General features: G+C 42.2%; 2 protein-coding genes across 4 annotated transcripts in view; one reads left to right on the forward strand and one right to left on the reverse strand.

Moving 5' to 3' along the window:
* The window catches only part of SYTL5 (synaptotagmin like 5), a 102,572-nt gene extending 100,132 nt beyond the window's left edge, over positions 1–2,440 (forward strand). Inside the window, exon 18 of the mRNA XM_075098032.1 lies at positions 1,889–2,440. The gene's annotated coding sequence lies outside the window, so the exon portion shown is untranslated. The remainder of the gene's footprint in view (positions 1–1,888) is intronic.
* SRPX (sushi repeat containing protein X-linked) overlaps positions 2,394–23,653 on the reverse strand; it is a 46,044-nt gene continuing 24,784 nt past the window's right edge. For 2 of the 3 annotated variants that reach the window (XM_075098060.1, XM_075098045.1), the window contains 8 exons: positions 17,562–17,753; positions 16,789–16,965; positions 10,810–10,936; positions 8,333–8,454; positions 7,459–7,638; positions 6,868–7,001; positions 5,368–5,489; positions 2,394–2,942 (listed from right to left, as the gene is read on the reverse strand). In XM_075098060.1, the coding sequence (XP_074954161.1) occupies positions 2,762–2,942; positions 5,368–5,489; positions 6,868–7,001; positions 7,459–7,638; positions 8,333–8,454; positions 10,810–10,936; positions 16,789–16,965; positions 17,562–17,753 (1,235 nt within the window). In that variant the 3' untranslated portion in view covers positions 2,394–2,761. The remainder of the gene's footprint in view (positions 2,943–5,367; positions 5,490–6,867; positions 7,002–7,458; positions 7,639–8,332; positions 8,455–10,809; positions 10,937–16,788; positions 16,966–17,561; positions 17,754–23,653) is intronic. The other variant, XM_075098052.1, reaches the window with a different exon arrangement.

A 23,653-nucleotide genomic window follows, 5' to 3' on the forward strand; every position in this document is an offset into this window, starting at 1 on the left:
AAGGACTCCAGCCTGTATGATTTTGAGGGAGCTGAATTTTCTGTTGAACATAGTGTACTAGTGTAGATACTGCACCTCTGTTTACACAGTGTTATTTTTCTGGGACCAAAAGTTTACAGGATGAATTATTGGCATATATTTGAATATACAAATGCTGGGCTAAAGCCAGAAATACTAAGTCCCTTGTTCAAACACTCGTTTCCCAAAAGGCCATTCTGCCACATCCCTGCATACCATACATGCAGGCTGCTTTGACTCCAAAACAGAGATGGCACATTATGTTTTTCAGTGTTCCACTCCTCCCCTCAAAAATGCACAACAGAAAATGCCAGAAACCTTATATTACTAATCAAGAACAGCTTTTCTTAATCACCAGGTTTTAACAGATGTTCTGTGTAGAACTGCAACTAGTAATCCAACCACTCATGCACTCTCCTCCACTTAATTCAATTTCCTGTAACAGCCTAGTGATTGCAATCACTTTCCTGATTGTAGCCGTCATAAAGCCCCACTCCTGTTCACCCAGTCATGGAAGATGACTGGATGCCCTGATTCTGTACCTAAATCAAAATGGAGCAGCAGCAGATTGGAATGGCAGCAACACAGTAGAAAAATCAGACCCATTAGAGATTTATTTTTTTTAATTTTAAATCATTGCAAATCAGTTGATGTGCTTTTTCAGTGAGGGAAAGCGGGGGTTGGGGGAACCAAATGGCACCTGTCCACCTCTGCATTCATGCTATAAGGGTATGCATGCCAAAGAACCTGCGCCACAGCAGTATGTGGATGGATGTGTCCTCAGTCTGTCTCTGTCCCACATACAACACTTAAGCCATGAAGCGATTTGGTGTCCCCAGCCATGCCTAACTTTCTCAACCACTGGTTAGGCAGCAGAGAAGAGGCGGCTTGGGGTATAGCTGTGTCTATCAGCATGCTGGCTCTTATCCTCCTTGTTCCTTTATAGTGGGTCCAGGACTTTTTTGTTTGGTTGGGTCTGGAACAGAAATGCTATTTCTCTGACTTTGGGCACCAACTCTGTCCTTGCATCTTATTCCTAACGGCAACACTCAGAAATCTCAGTCAGGGCTTCCTTGCCCTCCTGTTGCTCTTCCTTGCAAACCTGGCACCACCACCTGCAGAGTTTGGGGTGTATCCAGATCTTTGCCTTTGGCATCAGCACTGCGGGGAGTCATCGCCTCAGCTGCACCATGCTTTCATAGCTACTCTTGGGTGTTTAGCAACAGTCTCCTAACACCCTCAGAAGCAGACCATCCTATTGAGAAGACATGGCCTACCACCACCCACCCCCCTCCTTGCTGATGTTGCGCTTCAGTCCACAAATTAGCTTCTGCTAGCTAGCGTCAGAGCTGACCTCCCTCCCTTCATGTTCATTCCCTCATTAATTCATTTGCAGGAGCAACCATTTTAAAAGAGATTTTTCTAATTTCAGTGGGTGAGAGAGACTGGATTTTGTTAAGGCTTGCTTTAAAGATGCTGATAAACTGTTCCTCTACTGACACCAGAGTGTAAAATTAAACAATCTACCTATGATCAAAGACAAACATTTGGCTGAAAAAACTGGGCTGGGCTCTTGAGGGGCAAGAATGAACAGCACAGACACTGGAGTGCTGTTTTTTGAGCATGTCAAATTATGCATCATATCCTGTAAACAAACAGGTAGCTGAAGCTGATAGCATTTTCTCTCCTTTGATGCTTATATTCGTCACGCACGATATAGATTATTTGCAGTGGATTAGCAGGACTGTGGGCTACAATAAAACAATAGAAAAACTCTCCCTTTCTTGCTTGCCTCCTAACAGTTTTCACTGAGTAGGGACCTTTGTTAATTTGTGAGTGAGTGATGACTTGCTAACAAGTATTTTCACAGATCTGGAAGTGACAAATCCTTGATGAAATTTCCTCGGGGGTAATGCTTCCCTGCCATCCAGTTGACAGCCTGGTCTGTCTCCAAGATGAAGAGGGGAAAGAAATCTGCTACTCCCAAGTCCGTTGGACTCAAAGACAGAAGCAGAAGCCTACCATGTAAGAGCATATTTTTCTGTCAAGTATTGCAGTATGTGGCCTTTAGTAATTACCGCCCATGTTCTACACTGATCACTGTTCCTTCATTACATTCCTTCTGGTAATGACTTCCATACTCCTGGTATCAGGTATTTTCTCCTTGCTGCTGCTGGAAACAGGTACTTGCATTGCCTTTGGCTTATATTTTATGTCTGTGATTGAGCATATTATTAGTGGAACGGAAAGACGGCACTGGGTTACTTGTACACTTCCACTCTGAGGCTCTCTGTTATAATGGTATGCAGAGAGGTATTTTGATCCAGCTTTTAAATTAATCTATCAACTTTCCAAGATGAATGTTTAGACAACTATCTGTTTGCAAAACAATATTTTATTAATAAAAAGACTTATAAACAGTAAGAAAGAAACCCCAATTTTACACTGAATGAAAAATCCAAAATAAACTCCCAGAAACGTGCCTCAGTTCTTCGCCCTCTGTACAAGAAATTGCCTTGGGTAGTACTCCTACGTACACATTTATCTAAAGATGGCTGAGAGTACAAAAAAAAGCATCATGCATACTTCTATGCAGAGTAGCTACACAGCCAGACAGACTTAATAATACACACAAAAAATCTGTACATCAGTGATTAAGAGAGCCATGCTTTGTGTAGCACCGAGGGGAGAATTATGTGGATTGAAAAAATTCACTGACAACTGCAAGCCCTGCAGTCCTGAATTAGGGACATGACTGACCAATTTCTGCTTGCAGTTTCATCTCTTCTTTTCTCAAGGGAAAATTGTCAATAAGTGCAAAGAGCTCGGCTGGTGTCGCTGGGAAAGGATAGCGTTCCTTGTCCATTCCGTGCTTGTCCATCACTACAATGTTGAAATTGTAATGGGGGATCCGCAGCAGCAGCCTGCAAAATAAGGAACTTGTTTTGTTAAAGCCTGTCATCTGCTGCCTGGGTAGACTTCAAACTAATGGCTAATTACGACTTCCAACTAATAAATGGCAGAACCAGCCTGTTGGGTCTAAGCAGAGGAAGGCAGGGATGGTCAGAGGGGGCTGTACAGGGTCTGCTTTATTTCAGCTGTAAGAACAAGGAGTCAGATCAAGAGCAGGTGTCTACGTGCACTGCAGGCTGTACCTCTGTATTAGGGAAGCGTCAAGGTAACTGCAGTCAGCTCCGTTTTCTTCTCAGACCTCTGACAGTGTATGCTATACTAACAATTACTTATTTCTATCATGAGAGGAAAAAAAAAACAGACAAAAAAAAAGTCCTATATACATTGCCTAAAGAAAACCATTGCGCTAGAGCTTGAGTTACAAGTAGACTCCTCCCTTTCTTGGCTGCCACATGGTATAAAACCTTAATGAGAAAAAGCAGGACAAAATTATTAGTTTTCAGCGCTTGCTAATAACAACCATCTACATGGTGGTAACTCCAACTTAGGAGAACAAAAGCCGCTGCTAATCATGGGGGAGTCCCCTCCATCCAAGTGGTAAAAGGCATCATTTGAGCTCCTCTGGAGGTGAAACAGTAATAAAAGGATATCCTTAGTGCTCTTTTCATCTCTTCCTTGAGAGAGTGTTTGCTTGAAGGAGTGATGAACTAGAATATTCTTAGACACGCAGTCAGTTATCGTTTGCGGAGGGAAAAGAAATTCAGGCAGCTGTTTCAGAATGGTGCCAGGACAGGAAAGACAACATGAAGAAGAGGGTGTGGGGGGACTTTGGTAAGGTGTGAAGCATCAAAATGTACCTTCCTCAGCCTTCTAACAAGCTTGAGTGCTCTAGGCATTGTCTTGTTGCAATTAGAGAGCTTGGCTATTTATTTCAGGTTTAAATTAAGTTTGAAGCTAGGCTATAGTGATAGGAAACTACATTCTTGTGCCTCATCTCACCTAATAAAAATGCTTACCTTCTACAAATCCAAATGCTAATCTCCTGAGTTTTCTAAAGTTTTAACTAGGCTACCTGTGCTCATTAGTTTACTGAATGCTAATTCTGGACAGCATCTTTATTCAAGATGTTTAAGGGTGTGTTTCATTTTGATTTAAGCACCTTCCAGAACTGTAATACTATAATTCACATACTGCTGTAACAATAGAGGGGGAAAAAAATCAAATGGAATACTAACTTCCACTGAGTGCAGGGGAGATCACATCCATTTAAAGGGGGAGGGGAGCAGGGCATGGGGTGTTACCAGAGCTGATTATTTTCTACAGAGCCACAAGAGTACCCTTTCAACTTTACTAAAAGTACCTTTACATTTTTGAATAAGAAAGAAGCTCTTTGTGCTCTCTTTTTCCTTTTGCAGAGAACAAATGTGTTTATTTTTTGCAATCCAGAAAAAAAAAACCTCTGACTTGTCAGCATTTTTTATTGTCCCCCATTAAAACTCATTCCATTTCCTCTGGCATATCACAGAAAATGTTGCCTAAAATGCTCCCGACCTTTTTTTTCCTAACTAACTAACTAACTACTACTTTCCCTGCCACTGAGGCCTTTACTTTTGGTCTTCGTAGCCCTCCTGTCCCTAGGAAATGCTGGCCCTTGAAGTCTCCCTTTCAAGTGAAAACCAAGCCCCTGCCAGTCTAAAACCAAGTCAAAACAGTTTAGGCACCTCAATAAAAGTGCTAAGTGTTGAAGACAGGCTAGGGAGGATGATATAATTTCCCCTTTGAAATACTGCCTATATCATTTCTACATGTGGGACTTCAAAGAGCAACCACTGCTTCCCCTTCTGGCCTGGCCACAACCACCAGCAGCGCTGCAGAGAAGATGAGCTGTGGCTGCCGTTTGGGGCTGCACTGACAGCTGCTCCATGGCTGTCCTTGCAAAGCCATCGCAGCCTGTCATGACTGCATCAAACCAACCCCAGCACAACTACAGACATACATGAAGCATTTTCAGTGGCAGCACCCAAAAATATAGACCCATAATATGACCAAAGGGATATACAAGGAGTTCACATGAATTCAGAAATTCACTCAATTTGAGCGAAGAGGCAAGAAAGCCATGGAACTTGAAGAAAGAATGGCACAGACTTCAGCTTGTTTCACACTGAAATGGGTCACTGCCCATTTTAAATGTGAAACAAGCTGAAGTCTATGCTCTTGATTTCAAAAATACCAAATGCCCGTGACTTTGCCGTAGCTATTACACAGAGAATGAGCAAATGAATCCTAAAGCTTACTCACCAACGCCTACCTTCCAGCATCTAGCTATGTACATGAGAGTAGTAGTATGTATATTTGGAGGGTAAGATGCAGGGAATCAAAAGCAATATATCATATATGCTAAGGTGCAAACACAGCAGAAGTGAGAGCTTGCTTTACCTGAGTTGCAGGGCAAGTGACGGGGGCAGCAGCTTTACACCTATTCTTCCTATCTGTGCTGGGAAGACACCAACCAGTTCAACTACAGTAACATGTCGTAGATCTAAACCACACTGTGCCGGCTGGAGGAGTTAAAAGAAGAAAGAGGTGTCTTAGGTATCAGCAAGAGAACAGGGGGTTGTTTTGAGCATGCAGCAAGTGTTCATAAAGAGTCCAATCTTCTTGTGTTAGTGAGATGGTCTAAACTGAAATGAGTGCGTACTTTTGCAAAGTCTCCAATTCTCACTGCGAAGAACTAGAGCCTCGTGACTCCAGGTGATGTTAAATGATGGCTGCTTAACTGTTCAAAAAAGAAAAACCAACCCAACACACAGGGATCACCTAGAAGGAATATAAACTTGTCTTTGTAATGACACGAAAAGATGCCAGGGTATTAAGCATTGTGCCAGTAATCTAATTTGGCAATCAAAGAAAGGTACGTGAAATGGAAATTGACTGCAGAAAGTTTTCTCTCATGCTTGTTGACCAACAACTTGTTTGACCACTGTCAAACAGCAGGAAAAGTCGTATAGCCATTAAATTCAGTAAACTATTTCAGTTTGATCAATATACTGAATTTTCTTGTCAAGTGAATCTAATGGGGGAAAAGAAAAACCTTTTTTCTGACATAACTGTAACTCAAGCCAGTAGTTGAAAACATCACCATGTTCACATCCCACTGACTATTTATACTGAATTTTTTTTACCGTTGTAAGAAAGGAGATAGAAGCACTTGCTGCTGTGAAAGAATACAGGACTAGCACCTTTCCCTGAGGATACAGATACATTTCTGAGATACATCCCTGAGTCTAGCAAGAACCCTAGAGCATTGCATTTACCACACACAAAAAAGAGAAACTTCTGGTAATTGTCCTGGGTGAGGTTTTGTTGGTTGGTTTGTTGTTTTTTTTTTTAACAAAATACCCCAGTGCTATCTCCAGCTCTCTGTATGATTTCTATGCTGAGTCTCCAGTGCTTTGTTTGCTGGTACACTGGTTACTTCCGAAGCTATTCACACTTCCTTGCATTGTCATTACAAAGTCTATAAGCCTGGTTTGCATGAACTGCAGCCACTGAAGTGCTGGATGGTTTGGGCTTTTTTCAACTTCTTTAGAAGATGAGTTAGGGAATGATTATTGAGCACAACTTAATACTAAATTAATTTGGGGAGGATGGAAGAGGGTCAGAACTGCCTGGGATTAAGCGACCAGTCAGCCCGACGCAGCACAATCAGAACAGAGCTGAATTAGAGACTGGGAAGATGTTTCAACTTAAAGCCATGTAAAAAGGATCAATCCAGAGCCACTGCTGCTTCAGCCAGATCCTCCAGTGGCTGCAATATAACACCTTAAGTTTGCGAATTTATCTCAAACAGTGGAGCTTGTCCTCTTGTGTCTTTAAAGGAAAAAAAAAAAAAAAAATAGTTGTGCCCCCCTCCCCCACCCCCAAAACGTGTTTTACCTGTAGCATTCCCAACTGCATCCTGTAGAAGAAGTTCGCTGCAGTAGGAGTTGAAATAATTAGCAGTCTCCGCTTCTCATAAAATTGATCCAGAAGTGCAGCTGCAGTCCTCACATTCACATTAATATTCATGGCTAGAATTACATTTAAAACAAAAGTTATAGAGCATACTGAAAACAGATCTATTTCTAAAAGCACAAACTGTTAGCAGAAGCAGAAGAACAAGAAATAATAATAAAGAAGATATGGGTGAAATACTGGCCTCACTGAAGCCAACAATTTTATCTTAAGCTGTTCTGGCTTGGGAGATGGATTGACTCCAGAATGCGAAGTTTTGTAGAGAGCTTTGAGCTAAAACACACTATCAGTTGCGCAGTAACAGCATCATCATAGGAAAGAGCAGCCAAAGGTGGCAAAGGCTTCAGCTATAAGTGCAAATTGGCAGAGGAGACAAAGATGTTAAGTTTATTACCTCTAGGGTATTAAAGTTTGCAGTTGTATCCCACCCCACACCCCCTTCCCAAATTCTCACTGCCGTGAGAACCATTGCTCTGGCAGCCCGTCAGGTGAAGTGGTGAAATACTCACTTACGTGCACAGGTTGGCTCCACTCCTGACCACCCCAAATTATACTGGCATACTCTAGCTGGGCTTCCTTGCAGCTCGTAGCCACCAATGCAGGAGAACTCACATGTAGCACCATAGTTATTTCCATCACCTGAACACTTAATGTAGCCATTATCTGGGGCATTTAATTTCACACAGCGCCTGACTTTAAGCAAGAGGCAGGAGGAAAAAAAAATAAATTAATCCCCCCATTTGTTATTAGGATAGCATGGTCAGTGGAATACCAATATAGAAGACATTTTTCTGTTTCCTTTCTATATTATAAAAGTCAGCTCCTTACACCCCAACCAACCAAAAATAAAAACCAAAGCCCCAAACCCTCAACTCATATGTACGTGAAAATGACACAACGTAGGGGTATATGCATGTGATTGTGGTATCACGGTGACAAAAGGTCACGGAGCACTAAGAGACCTGAAGCTGAAACCTACTGGTTACATCGCTGTATATTCAACTCCAGATTTCAAGATCTGGACTTGTGAAAGGGCAGCCCTGCTTGACAGATGTGAGTCAGCTGAAAAACCCCCTTCGCATACTTGTTTCAGCAGCTTACCAGCTAAGTATCAGGGGAAGCCGGCAGGAGGGGAGGGGTGTGGAGCTGGAGGCAGAACTGGTCAATGAAGCTCTTCCCTGACACACAGAGTGCTGGCTACCCACCCTGCTGCAAGCCTGGCCCCCAGGGTCTTGAGCAAGACAGCATTTGCCCTTTCAGCATCAAAATACAGTTTACATACACATACATATGCAGACAAACACAGAAATGAGAACAGTTTTCAAATTGCTTATGAAGCCAGATGCGAATCACTGACTGTATTTATTGGGTAAAACATCATTCTTACCTCTGACTTTAACAAGAAATTTGCAAGTGCCTTTGTTTTCAGCTCTGTCATATACAGTATATTGGATTTTGTGGTCACCTTCTGGAAAATGTGATCCTGGTGGCAGGCCTTTCAAAATAACACTAAAACAGGAGACAAAACAGGACAGACATTCATAAATTCCCCAGTATTTTCCTACTGACAATGTTATAAAAGCCTGAAGAGTGAGTGATGTTTGTGGCATGCTAAGACTGTCTAAATACCACAGTATTTAAACTTACTCCCAACAGCCCACCCTGGAGTCATACAAAAGGGTCCTACCCTGCTGAGACAAGGGAGGCAGAGCAGGCAGGGGCCTGCTCGCTTCCTGTAAAGCAACCCATAGTGTAGCCAAGCATCACTCCATGCCCAAACGGACTCGAGCTTCCTTTTTCTTACATAAGAAAAAGTCAAGACTGAGCCTCCCTCATTTTTTATCATGAACATTCCACTGTCAGGGCTGCAGTGTAACCCAGAGCCACCAGAGTGCAAGAAAACTCCCAGCCTCTGACAATGGGGACGTACCCCATCTGGCTGCTCTGCACTGCTCCTATTATACTAATGATGTACAAAAACGGAACAGAGAATTATTGTCACAGCAGAAGGCTGTGGTGATCCACAGCAGTGTTTTCACCTGGAGCTTGTTCCTATCCTGCAAATGTGTCAGGAGAATTCAGATGAGTTAAACGTATCCTCAGTACTGAAGCAGTGAGGTTGAGCAGTGTTCCACGTAATGAGAAAACTTACATACTCATGGGACTACAGGACCAAGTACATTTAAGGAAAGCACTGTGCACTCTATAAAACATCACAGTTTAGCAAAATTTTATAAAAATAGATTTATGGAAAAGCTGCCATAGATTCAACAGCTAGTCTCTTCAGAGCTGGGAACAGTTACTCACATGACAAAGTTTACATGGGATATTCACAGAATCACAGACTGGTAGGGGTTGGAAGGGACCTCTGGAGATCATCTCGTCCAACCCCCTGCTTGAGCAGGCACACCGGAACACGTCCATGCGGGTTTTGAATGTCTCCAGGGAAGGAGACTCCACAACCTTCCTGGGCAGCCTGTGCCCCTGCTCTGCCACCCTCAAAGGAAAGGAGTTTTTTCTCCTGTTTAGGTGGAACTTCCTGTGTTCCAACTTGTGCCCATCGCCCCTTGTCCTGTCATTGGGCAACACTGAAAAGAGTCTGGTCCCATCCTCTTGACACCCACCTTTCAGATATTTATAGGTATTGATAAAATCCCCCCTCAATCTTCTCTTCTCCAGGCTGAAAAGACCCAGGTGTCTCAGCCTTTCCTCATAAAGGAGGCGCTCTAGTCGCCTGGTCATCTTTGTAGCTCTCTGGACTTGCTCAAGTGGAGCAAGACCATTTATTCCCCACTTTTTTTGCCTGGCAGACATTATTTCATCAAAAACACTTTGGAATTTCTTTATTGTGACACTTTCAAAGTTTTTATTTTTTCAGTTTTAATTTTTTTGATGCTGTTAATTGCCATAGAATTATCACATTAGACCTTAACAGCAATACCATTTTTAATTGTGTAATGAATTCTTCTTTCTGATATTATTTAAACTGTAACAATAAAAAGGCAATGTCACTGTGTATTCCAACAGCTTTTTTTGTATTCACATAGAACTGTAGACATCTTTAGGCTTACAGCTTTGATATTTTAAGCTTAACCAGTCCTCTAACATAGAGTTAAAAGATGTAACTTGCTTAATGAAAAATGCAGATTATCTATATTCTTTCCATTACAATAATCTAGACAGACTGCCCTAAATCCTGCATTATAACGATGGGAAAATCAGAGACACTGGTACCATCACAAGTGAACCTTACTCTGTTGGAAAATGTGACTGTGAAGCCATAAAAACTGACAAGGGGATTTTGAATAAAGTTAAGTTTAAAGTCAATGTTTAAAGCTCCCCAAGTTTCAAATGCGAGGCATTACTTTACAAGTAACAGCAGAAGGCAATGACATCAGTACTCAGCACTACTTCAGCAAGAGTTTTGCAACACAATTCACCTTGGTTTTTTTAGGACAGTCAAAATTGCCTCTGCTGCTACCTCCAATGCACTATTATCTTTTCATTGTTATGTATAAAAGGTAACTTGCTGTAAGAAAACTTGTTGTATATGAGACCCACAAAGCAGCTCTGGAAAATTTCACAGGTGCAGTCAAAATGCTATTGTCATTTATTCCATCAGCTCCAAAATAACCACAACAATCTGCTACCCCTCTACATGCCAGGTCCTGAATGATTCAAGTTGTCAGACATTTCTAAGTTTTCAATTAAACATGCAATTCTTTACAGGCCATTGGCATGAAACAGCTATAAAGAAGCATCTTGGATGAGTTAAAGGTACCTGGCTACCCTCACCAGCTGAATTACTAACCAAGGACCCCAGGAATAAAAAGAAAATACAAACATTTACAGATTTGTACCTACTCTGTCAGAATCCCGTCAGCAGTGTCCCGTCCCTCCGGGGTGTCCCAGAACACTCTGGCCGTCAACTTGTTGGGCTCTGCGGTTTTCTCCTTCACGCTTGGGCACTGGATTCTTGGAGGTTCAGTATCTGTTGAAATAAATGTCACAGAAATAGGCACCTGTGCATGTGTTATAGCTACGCATTTTCTTAACAGCTCTTGGCCTGTTGTCAGCGTAATTCAGGACCACCTTCAGCTGGCCTCCTCGACACTGGAGCCAAGGCAGTCAGAGCTCTCGGGTACTTCTCACCTTTTTGTAAGAGTAACAGATGACAATGGTCAAACACGCCCCTGCCCCCCCATAATGTAAAAATCTAATTTAAAAGTAGCTATCGTAACTTTCTTTATCTGCTCCACAATTAAAAAGCAATGTCTACAAATCAACTGTATTCAGGTTTGAACTATACAGAGGGATACCCAAGATTGTACCTGAGGAGCCTGACCCTTTGGTTTATCTGCTCTGCCTCTCTCTGTTCATCTGTGAGGTGCATATTGTTTTTAAAAACATTTGTAAAGCACACTAAACATAAATCTCTCTCCATATGATAACTCGGCATGTTACTTTTAAATAACATTCTTGGCTATTTTTCCTGCAGCAGTGGCAAAAAGAGAAACAATGGAAGATTAACAAAATCGTAATTTTTCTGGGAATTGCTGCTGCATTTTTTTTTCACTTAATTCTTATAATAATGTCTTACAGATAATACAAAACAAAAAGCAGACCAGGTAAGTTTTGACACCTTGTTTAATTGCTGCCAGAACATTGTGACTATTACTCAGGAGTAAAGGAACAATGGCGGTCACAGAAGACCCCGATGGAGGACCAAGGCAATGCACAGCTACTCATCTTCAGCCACTTCCCTTGCCAATTCTGCCAGCACTGCAGAAGTACACGGGTGAACCAAGTCCAAACATCACCACAATCATTAATTTAAAAAAAAAAAAAATATATATTCCATCTTTAATAGCTTCGTCTCCGTTTTTTTTACCATTGCTTCGGTCATACCCAAAATGAAGTCTAAATCCATGGAGTCATATACCAGCTTTAAAGATGAACACAGAAACAGGATTGGTCTTTAACTACAAATAAAAAACAATCCCTAAAGCGCCGCTTAAATTTAAAGGGTGGCAAGCCTTGTCTTTTCATTTGCAAGGCAGACAAAAGTAGTCCAATCTGGATTAAAAAAAAATAAAAAGAAGATAAAAAGTTTAGGTCTTTATAAAGGATCAAATATACAAAATAATTTCATAGACCCTCATATTCTACAAGCAACACACAATGTTTTCTACCAGTTTAACTAGGGCAAGTGCAGCCGTGCTATAGCTCCTTCAAACTTTTAATGGTATTCCAAGAACCTGGGACTCTTGAAAATTGGCTTATCTCTATTTCTTCTGTAAGAGTTTTCCTCCAACCCCAAACAGCACAGCTTTGTGAGGCACTTCCACAGGAAGAGCTCCTGTCTTAATTTTGCACAGGAGGGAGCGGGGGAGGCACAGGCAAGTAAGTGTCATTTCAGTTGCCTCTCAGCATTCAACAGGCACTAAATGAACCCCACCAGAATAACTCTGCTTTGAAACGGATCAAGAGAAAGCAGCTGTCTACCAAAGAGGCTCTTTAAGTGCAGTGGCCACCAAGATGGGTTAAACCAAACAGCACTCGGGTCTTTTTCCTCATGCCCTTGTACAAAGTTGCAGCCAATCTACAGCACATTAAGCACGTTGGCCACAGCTTGGCAGAAGGAAGACATGTCTAAAAAAACCCAACCCATTTAAATGCAGAGGTGACCAGAGAACATCCAGACAAATGCATTGAAACACAACCCCCGTCAAAAAAAACCTCCAATAAAATATTCAAATAAATGTCCAGACCCCACGTGGAATACTGTGTGCAGCTCTGGAGCCCTCAAACACAACAATTACTTGGACCTGTTGAAGCGGGTCCAGATGAGAGCCACGAAAATTGTCCGAGGGCTGGAGGACCTCTCCTGTGAGGACAGGCTGAGAGAGTTGGGGTTGTTCAGCCTGGACAAGAGAAGGCTGCGGGGAGATCTTATTGCGGCCTTTCAGTACATGAAGGGGGAACTACAGGAAGGATGGGGGCAACCTCTTTAGCAAGGCCTGATGTGACAGGACAAGGGGTAAAGGTTTTAAACTAAAGGAGGGTAGATCTAGACTGGGTGTAAGGAAAAAATTTTTACAGTGAGGATGGTGAAACACTGGAACAGGTTGCCCAGAGAGGCCGTAGATGCCTCTGGAACCATTGAAGGTCAGCCTGGATGGGGCTCCGAGCAACCTGATCTAGTTGAAGGTGTCCCTGCTCACTGCAGGGGGGTTGGACTAGACGGCCTTTAAAGGTCCCTTCCAACCCAAACTATTCTGTGATTCTATGTGCAACCTGAGCAAGATGCCCACCTGCAGATTACAAAACTAAAGTGGTTCCAAAACAAACCCCAACAGCAAAACCCACAAGACTGCTGGGGAGATTTCATCAGAGGCAGAAAACATCCTGAAGCACAGGATCGTCAGACTCTCTCACCTACTAAGTATTCCTGGCCAGAGCTGGAGCCAGGGCATGCTGCGAGGTGTCTGACCCTGTACAGCTGGTCTTACGCCTGTACCACAGTGTCGCTGCTGAAAGACTAATGACAAGCCAAGCAGATTTATTTAAGCTGCTTAGCAGGGCTTTGTAGCAAATGGGTGAATGTCGCCTGCAGGGTTTACATCATGGGTAGGGAAACTGAGTTTTCATAAAAAATTTGGCACTGTTCAGACACTACTTCTCTTACATTCTTGTAAGTTGTCGCTTTTCTTGGCTACTTGGCAGCAGCAACTGGTACTCTGGCTCCACATTGGGAAGCGGCATTGCAGACATCCCATCAGGAGGTCAGCAGCAGAATACCAAATTTTAAAGTCTTTTGAACTTTGTGGAGGAAAACACTAAGTTTTCAAATAGGTTTTAGATTTTATTTTATTCTTAAAAAACATACTTCTGCGACTGGCCTTATTAACAATATCAACAAAATTTCAAGAGCTTGTTAACTGCCCTTGTCATGATTTGTTAAAGGCTTACTTTTATTTGCTTGTGAATTTGGGATAACAAAAGGAAAGAGGGATGGTACTGAATGCCCACTGCTTGCTTATTCAAGAGTCTGAATGGAACAGGTATACAGTCTGCTGCTACACAAACACAGTTATTACTGATCACTGATGACGTTAAACGACGGCTGGAAGTTAATTCAAAACATTAGTCTGTCAAAAGCATACAGAGATGAAGAGGCTGGAAATCATAAAAGGGGGAACCAAAAACACTGTTCTGCTCTCCCCACCCCCCTCCACGAGGCACTGCTCTGTATTTCAAAACATCCATTATCAGGGCCTGTAAAATTAATGACTCAGAGTGCAGAGCTTGTTTCAGACATCAGTAGTTGGAAGCTGTCAGTTAACTGTCTATCAATACAGTCTTCGGATGTGACAAAAGCATGACTTAGCATGGTGACAGCCATTTACCACAATCTTTGTTACACAATGAGCCGGAAAATGAAACCTTTTTAGAAGAAAAGTAGGCATTTTTGTCTAGAAGACTGAAAAATGTTACCACCTTCAATCTATGTTACAGTGCATGAAGGATATAATGAAAACATTACTCAAGTGAGTATTGGCATTTTCAGCTAACTGATAACCAAAAGCAGCTGTGCGTTAATCTTTTTTAATCAAAGTTATTTCAGCAGCATGAAGGATATCCTTCCTCTTATTGGAAGGGGACAGACAGCCTGCTTTGTTCAGACAGAATACTCACTGTCTGTAAGGGCTTCCGTAAGTGACTGCTAGAACATCCCTGATTTTCTTTAATTAAAAAAAAAAAAATATATCTTTTTTCCCCCCTTTTAGTGAATACCTGTTTCAGCAGTGATGTTAGCCTGGTGCCTCTCCTACATGGATCTTCACTACTGCACTGTGAACCCCAAGTAGTTTTGTGCAGAAATGCTAAGCAGTGCAACTACAGTACAAAAGGGCAGAGGAAAGCCCCTATTTTCAAGAGGATTATAAATTCAGGTCTGCAGTAATTTTGCCATACTTGATGCTAACAGCTGTGGTGTCCCTGGGTCATTTCTCTAACTACCTGCAATGACGTGAACTTTACCAGCCCATGCCTATGATCACATATAACACCCCTGCTGTGCACAGTGCAACTAACTCCTTACACGCTAAAGTAACAAAGAAAGCACCTTCTTTGCCTTTGTATTTCTTCGGTCCCCTCACCTTAATTTTACTCCGCAGCTGAAAGTGAGGAAAAATGTCTATCCGGCCAGTTCTCTCCTGGCCACTGGTAAGCTTTAGTAGGCTTGCAGTTCACTGATGACTTTAATTACTGAAATACAATAAGCGATGTGTATTCAGTGGCAAACTGCATTACACTGTTACAGTCATGTCTGGTCACAAAAAACTCACTCTCCTACCTAACAAGAGGTCAAAAGAGAACCTGTTTAAACTATTTGCTAACGGCATTGCTCACTATTTGCGTATAGGAACTGTGTGCACACAAGGTTTGAAGGGGTATTCTCCATACCAAACGGTATAACCAGAACTTAATAATAGTACTACTGGGTTAGTTGGGACTTGCCATCATACCCTATGCAACAACTATCGTGCGTTTTTGGAACCAGAAAAAAGTGTTAGTGCCAACTTAGCCTCTCCTTTTTATCTTAAAAAATACTTGCTTACTCTACTCTGCAAGACAGCATCAGCTGCAAAAAGCACCCTGTCGCTGCAAAGAGATGAGGTTCTGTAAGTGCCAGGAAATGCAGAGGACATTTTATCATTCCCAAACTTAAATGGGTTTGTTTTTCTTCCTCTGCCCACACCATTGAGAAGGACAAGGCTCGTTTTTGTAAATAAAAACAAGAGACACCACAAAAAATCTAGACCTAAGGAGCAGGCTCATTTATACATTTGTACAACACCAAGTAACAGGAAACCTGAACAAAACTGTACGAACGTCAGGCCGCAGTGGAGAGACTCCAAAGCCATTTGCTAACCTAGACTGAGCCACAGGCATTCTGAGGAAAACCAAGTCATCATACACACACAAAAAAAACCACACCCACTGAGCACAAATACTCTACCACCCACAAGCTTAAATTACTGGTAGCCAATTCAAATGGCCAAAAAAATACTGTCTTTTGTGGACAGCTGCTGAAGCTTTTATCAGAGACTTCCCAGAAACAAGGGCAGCAGCTGAGGCCTCACTATCTGCTGAAGTCTCATTAGTAGGAAAGTTAAATCTCAGTATTTGTATAAATCAAGAGAGAGAAACAAAAACAATTACTCCAGCTGAGGTTCCCAAGAGACTGCTGACTACGTAATGAACATCGCTGGCATAACTAATGTAAACTAAGCTGAAATTAGTCTACCTCACTGCAACCATGCTGCTAACTACAATCCACTCATATGCCTGGGATCTTTGGAGACTGTAATCCCAGGAAACAAAAGCAACAGGGGAGCTCAGACAAAGGATTCACTTTCAAACCTGTTTTATCATTAAGTTGCAGAGAGCAGGACAGACGCCAGCACAGAGAACATGCTGGAAGAGCAGCACAGTAATTACAAGTGACCCAGGAGATGAGTGAAGGCTGTTATAAGCATTGTAAAGCACTGACCATTTACACCACCCTCATCTTTAATAAAGTGATAGCGCTTGGAGCTGATAGCCTGTGTATAAGGAAGACGGTCACTTGGGACTGAAAGTAATAAGTGACAGAGAGTGCACTTAGAAAAGTGTGCCCTTAGAAAAACCACTCTCTGCTGCCCCAAAAGGGACAGCTGCTTTTTCCCCCAAAGAACTCGATAAAAGAGCATTCTGGAATTCATTTGGAGGACTCGGACACCAGCAGGCACCGCAAGATGTAGGCTTTCTAGGATGCAGACCAGCCATCCTACTTACCAACACAGGACGCTGGCCGGCCACTCCAAACTTTGTTGTCCATGCAGGTTACTATACGGTCGCCTTTCAGCTGGTATCCAGGTGAACAGTAGTACTCACACCTCGAGCCAAAGTAGGCACCATCTACACACTTGAAGCCCCCGTTGGTCGGCATGGACAGGGTTGGGCAGCGCTTTTCTGGAGTAGAAAACAAAGACTTCTGGAAGCCTGTTACCCCTCTCCAGAGTAATGTGAGGTATTACACAGAAATAAAGACGTAGCTAGCAAACGACAAGTAGGACAGTCACGTTTCACATGAGGCTTTTCATGCTGTTCTTACTAGCCGCATTTCACATTTAACTTTACATACACAGGGGCCTAATGCAATATTTATATGAGAAAAAGAATACAAATATCCATTCCTCTCTTCTCAGAAAATGTTCTACTGCAAGAGCCCACTTAGTCACCAGATACAAATTGTGTCAGCGTACAAAATCCAAAATGGGTGATATTTCAAAGCAACTTTTTGGCTCTGTCATAAAACTATTCCCACAAATCAAAATCCCACACTCATAAAACATTCTCTATCTGCCATGAGTATTTGTACCACTCATGGCACTTATTGTGCCATGTACCACTCTAAGATCCTCAGCAACAAGCCAACCTACATATCCAGGTGTATTGTCAACATTTAAAATACAAATAACAATCCGAAGAGCACTTGTTTCAAAGGCAAGTAGAGTTTATTATCCGCTGAATCTGTGGAACAAGCCATATATTTCGTAGCTACTTACGTTTGCACAGCACTTTCCCAGACCAGCGTTTGCTTGACTGACAAATTAGCTGCTGAGGGCCATGCAGTTCATAGCCTTTCTGACAGCGAATATCACATCTTGTCCCCAATACATTCTTGTAATATTCCCCTTGAGGTGTCCTGCAGTTTGCATAACCATGTTTCACCTTAATAGGGGAGCACCACGGTGTTTCTAGCACAGAGAAGAAAAAAACCACACAAAGTACTTCGCAAAATGTAGAAGGTCAGACACAAATATAACGTAATTTTCTTTATTCAAGGTCACAGATAAGAAATGGAAAAAGAGTCTTATTTAAAAAGCCACCAAAGTGGAGAAGTAACAGTACAGCAAAGTGCACTATGTCTTATACATCAGAAGGTCAGCCCTTCAAAGACTGGCAGCTCTTTTTTATTACAGACATTAAAGACTGTAGCCATTACGTTGGGGGGTGGGGTTTCTATGTTTTTTTTTGTCCATGGAATAAGTCTGCCACCATGTGGACAGTTTCATGACAACAGGACCTTTTTTCCCCCCTCTTGTTTTTAAATGGATACATCTAACTTCTCTAAAAAATTCCACAATAACTTGTGCACTAAAGGACATTGCCTTGGCCAAACTCCGTGATAGTTCAAGCTCTCCCACAGTTAGAAAAGATGTGACTTACATAAATCGTATTGCCAATATGTCAAGCCTGTCTGTACACATCCTCCACGTCAGAACATCCATTCAGGGTTTAAGTAGGGCTCCAGTTTTGCAGAGTTACTTTCCAAGTTAGCACCCAGGATTAAGGCTGAACTGGAACTTGTGAAGTGTGCAAGAACAGCAGCTCCCTCGCTGTTCTCAGCAGTTCTGCGGTGCCATGCTTAAACATTTAAATACTCCTTATATCTCCAACAAAATAGCCTTCTACCAGCAAATGGGCACAATACCCTTGCCACGATTAAATCAAAAGGTCAGTGTGCAATCCAACAGACTAAGTGAAGAGCTTTTGAGAAAGATCTGACCTTATTTGTCTCCTTTGGGTAGTAATTTGTAGCTTCCAAGTGCAACGTGCATTCAGGCACAATACACTTATTTGATGGCACAAACCCCTGCACTTCCTACTGTCAAACCCTTCAGAGGGTGTCCATGTTCGAGTGTACTACATAGCACATATTCAGAAAAGGGAATCCAAGCTGCCGAGATTTAAATCCAGTTCTAAATCTTCTCAGAGGTCTGGACTTCACGTGCTGTACTCTTCAACTCAGAAGATGGGTGGAGGATTACCTTTCCCTAATATCACTGAAATGCACCCTGAAGTATGAGAAGCACCTTCTAGTTGCTCCTGGATGCAGGAGAGCAACGTGGATGGATCTGCCAACTTAGAGGAGAGCTGGAATTTAGCTGGGACTTCAAGGCTAACACTCTACCCTGGACTCATGGGAAAAAGGGAAACACACGTACATAAAACTGAATCTTTAATAACTGGTCAGGGCTACACTTTGAAGTACTCAGGATATGGGTACCGTCTTCTTGTGAGGATTTAACACTGTACTGTGATACTGGTGGGTGCAGTATCAAACAGAGACTTCCCCTTCCCAGCCAAAGCTTCAAAAATCTTTCTTTAGCTTTGACAACAGGGTTCACCAAGAAAGCTGAGCTTTTTCTGCAGTGGGCAGCTCCTCAGTAGGAGTTTCCTCCACAAGCAGCGACTAAGCCTGCCCCTTCTCAGCTCCAAGATTTGAAAAGGACAGATCAAGAGGGAGGGAGGGAAGGATTGCAAGGCAAAAAGATGACAGGTCCTGAAATCCTGTGTGACAATGTGTGACATGCAGGAGGTACATGACAAAACTTCTGAAGTCTGCATGGAAAAAAACACAACCAAACCAAACAAAGAGTTTTAGCTCTCATCCTTACAAAGTCATAGGAGACATTTAAAAATAATTTCTAGACCGTCTTTGGCAGATGTTCACTTCTAGCTCTTAATTGCTATAGTTGTTATGTACATTTTTCTACACTATTTGTATCAGCTCCACACATAGATAAACAAAAAAATCAATACAGCCTGTTACATTTCTCATACACAGGATATTAGTATTCAGTGTACAATGTGTCTAGGACATATTTACACTTTCCCAATGGAAACTACATTTTGCTGTACTAGCCCTGAATCAACACAAATAGCATCTGAGGACTAAAATCAGAGACTAATTGTCAAGCTTTTGACTAGACCAAGAGCACGTTCCTCCAGAGTAGTTGTTTCTGAAGCAGTCATGTTGTACTGCGACCTGCTTATTTTTGTATTTCGCCAATACATGTGAAAGCCCTTTACAAAGCTGTGTGACTGCCATTATTCCCAGCGTCACCACATACGCAGTAACTGAGGCACAGGAAACAAGCAGACCAGTCTGAGCAGACCAGTCTAACACCACACAGCAGGTTAGCGGCAGAGTGCGGTTCAGCTTTTTTGGCTCAGCCCCACAATAATCCCATCTCTGTTTTTTTCCACAAGTACTGAATGTCAAATACATCCTCCACTATTTACCTTACAATTATGAAAAAGTAGTTTGGTGGAGAGTGGTTTTTTTGTTTTGGGGTTTTTTTTTTAGAACTATTTCCTGTCCTTCACCCTAATCTATATCCTGCAGACACCAAAAGACATTAAAAAAAAACCACACCGGAAAAACACCCCAACATCAACTTACTTGGGCCACTTTGTTGAAGGGCTGTATCTCAGTGGCTCACATTTTTCATGCTTGCTACAAGCCAAATTAAAACTGGGAGAGCAGGTGAGGAGTGTGAGCTAACCAGGACAGAAGTCAACCAGCTACTGCTGAAGTAATGAGTGATGACAGAGCCCATCTCTGCAGCCTCCTTAGCTGCCTGCCCCACTGCCACTGCTGTAGTCTCAAGCATCACCTCCAACCACTCTCTGGGGAAGCCACACATGTTGGGTTCACAGTGGCAGCCTCCGTCTCATTCACCGCCTACAGAAATCCTCCTCCTCCTGAACCAACAACAGCTTTTCCATAATCTCCCCTTCAGTGGTCCCATCCCAAAATATTTCTAACCTTTCTGCCCCACTTGTTCTTCTCATGGCCTAACACCCAAAACTTTTTTCATTTTAATTAACAAGAAAAAAAGAAAAAAGGAGATTCTACAGCAAGTGGGAAAAGCCTTTTTAACTAAGGAGAAGGCCTCAGTTTTTCTGCAGAAGGGTTTAAACCTGAAGCAACTCAGAGAACACTAACTGAAGGGGCACAACAGGGGGGATGAAGACTCAGGTAGGCTGGGCTTTTGCCCCAGACACCTAGGTAATCCTTCAGCAAATCAGTTCAGGATATTTATGCCACAGGCCTTCCACATATGTAAGGTGCAAATGCACACGGCTGATTTCTTTGTAAAGGGTGTTAGGACAAACAGAGTTTGCAACATGACCAAGAGGCTAATTAAAAAAAAAAAGCAAAGCAGCTGTTTCAGGTATTGTGAATTGCCTGAGCTTTCCTGCAAATTTTTGTGGCTCTACAAACATGCTTGCCTTGAGTAAACAGCTGCACATATATTAAAAAAAAAAAAAAAAAGCTGCTAACAAATGCAGTTTCATGCACAAACAGAACACTGAAAAAGAAAAGACCCTTCCTGCAGTGTCGCTGCAGCTACGGTGGCCTACAGAGAGAATCACAGAATGTCCCAAGTTGGAAGGGACCCACAAGGATCATCGAGTCCAACTCTCATCCCTGCACAGGACAGCCCTGAAATTCATAGCATGTGTTTGAGGGTGTTGAAATAAAGACAGAAACAAAGCAAGGCTCCTAAGGAGGGGTAATACATCTTTTACTGGACCAAATGATACCATCAGAAAGAAAAACAAAAACAGAAATGCTTTTGGATGCAGATAACGAAGAGCTTAGGAGGAACATCTGTTTGATCTAAAACATTATTATGCTTACTCTCGAACTGAATGCAATTAGAAGAAAGTGGGTGAGGCACAGTTTATAAGGGGGCAAATATCTGGGTTTAGACAACTGATATCACTGAAAAAAAAAACCAGCTACCTTGAAAAGCTTATGTGCCTGAAAGCACATCAAACGATACAACGAAGTTTTAGATCAAAGTCTGTTTATTCTTAAGTGAAGGCACATATTGGTTTTCAAAGGCTAAGCAGCTACATGGAGTATTTATGGAATATGAGGGCTGGATGGGGCCCCAAGAGATCACACAAACTGTTCCCTGCCTCAGGACAAGATCAGCTGTGTTCCTGAGGGCTCTGAGAATAAGAAAAGCTACAGGTTTCCCAGGCATCTCTTCTGGAGCTTCACCATCTGTACTGGGCTCTGTTCACCTAACTGAAATTTGACATTTTAGGTACCAGGACCTATACAGCGTTTTTCTGTTTAACAGGAAGTTTGCACCATTCCTCAGCAGTACAATAGCCTGCATTATCACCTAGTAGTAAAACATTTCAGACACTCAATCCTGTGTTTTAAACCACTGGAAAACAGGCAGCAAGCGGAAATGGTAGAAGTCACAATGTTGCCTCTACAGCTAGGGCTACCATTTGATCATTATAGTATTTGAGAAAACTTATTAGGAATGAGGATCATCAGAGCAGTGGCACTAGGGCTGCGATGAACACATGAACTGCTGTATTTGGGAAGCCCTTCCTCATCAAGTATGATTCGAGACAGCCATGCCAAGCGGCAGGAAGGAAAGCATCTTCTAGCGCATCGTTTCCCCCAACCTCTCAGTCCTGTTTCAACACCAGCCTCAGCTGAGCATTTCCTTCACAAGCGCGATCAGCTGTACTGCTGCTTGCTGGTACACCAGCCAACAGAGCCAAGGGTTGCCCACCGAAGAAGGGAAAAACTCTTTAAAAATGCCGTGGGCACAAAAAGTCTAAGCGATGTTTCTCTGGAAAGCTGAGCAAGTTGAAAAACATCCAGATGAAGACAAAAGGGTTTGGTAGGAAGCCGATCCCCCGCTCTTCCCCCCCCCAATAAACTGCAATGTTTTGTTTGCAGATGCCAAAGCGGGCAAATTTGTAGGCTCACTTGCACTGTTTGGTGAGTATGTGTGCAAACAAAAAACAATGCTGCTTAAGTATGTTGACATCAGTTAAGAAAATTCATTTAGTTATTTGTTACTGGGAAGTTTTACTTGCCGAGCAATGGGCCATACCCAAAATACTGGACTGCACATATAAGGAGAAGCTCTGAACGTAGCTACTCAGCCCATTTTTTCCTTGCTTTGTCTTTCTCCAGCCCCTTCCCCCAATACCAACTTAAATAAGTATGCTAATGAAGAGCGACCCTTTTCTACTCCGATGCTTTATACTCTTAGATTCACATTGTCTGATCTTCAGCATTTGGCAGTAGCGCTTCCAAACTCAGGGCAGTTTTAATATCTGTGTGAATGAGTCATTATATTTCAGTTACCCTGCTGACATTTTGGCTGACATGAGTATAATCCATTTTGGATCACCATATAAAAGGAATTTATACAGAATCCGCATTTTAACTACTTGCCTGCCCTGGCATGAATTGGTATTGATTTATCTTCATGATCCCTGGAATTCTTTTTCTATGTGCCTGTAGAGGGTTACATGTTAAAAGGCAAAGAAAAATGAGTTTACCTAAATAAAGCTTTGGAGAAATATTTCTGCATGTGTTTGAAAGCAAAATTTTATACTTAGGTATTTTACTGGGAGGAACATAAGTCAGCAACATAGCCATAAGCATCTGTGCTTTCCTCTTTGTTATTCATAAACATCTGAATTACTTTATGACTTACCTTTTGTAAGGCCCATTGATTCTTTGCAGAGAATCAGTAACGTACAACAAGACACCAATGCGCGGTGTTGTCAAGTAATCAAAATGATTACATTATAATTCTAGCATGACCACAGATTAGTTTACCAGAAACAAACACAGTTACCATTTAAAGTGACAGATTAAATGCTAAGTTTCTTTACTGTCTAGGCTTCTGAGGGATTTTGGCAGAGGAAAGGGGTATTGACACAGAAGCAGACTTTTTAAGAAAATGGACATAGCAAATGGAAGATTTACTGGTAGTGACAAAAATCTTCTAGAATAGGGAAGAAAACCTGAATTTGC

The sequence above is a fragment of the Phalacrocorax aristotelis genome, chromosome 1 (genome assembly GCF_949628215.1).
Source record: "Phalacrocorax aristotelis chromosome 1, bGulAri2.1, whole genome shotgun sequence".
Taxonomy (NCBI): domain Eukaryota; kingdom Metazoa; phylum Chordata; class Aves; order Suliformes; family Phalacrocoracidae; genus Phalacrocorax; species Phalacrocorax aristotelis.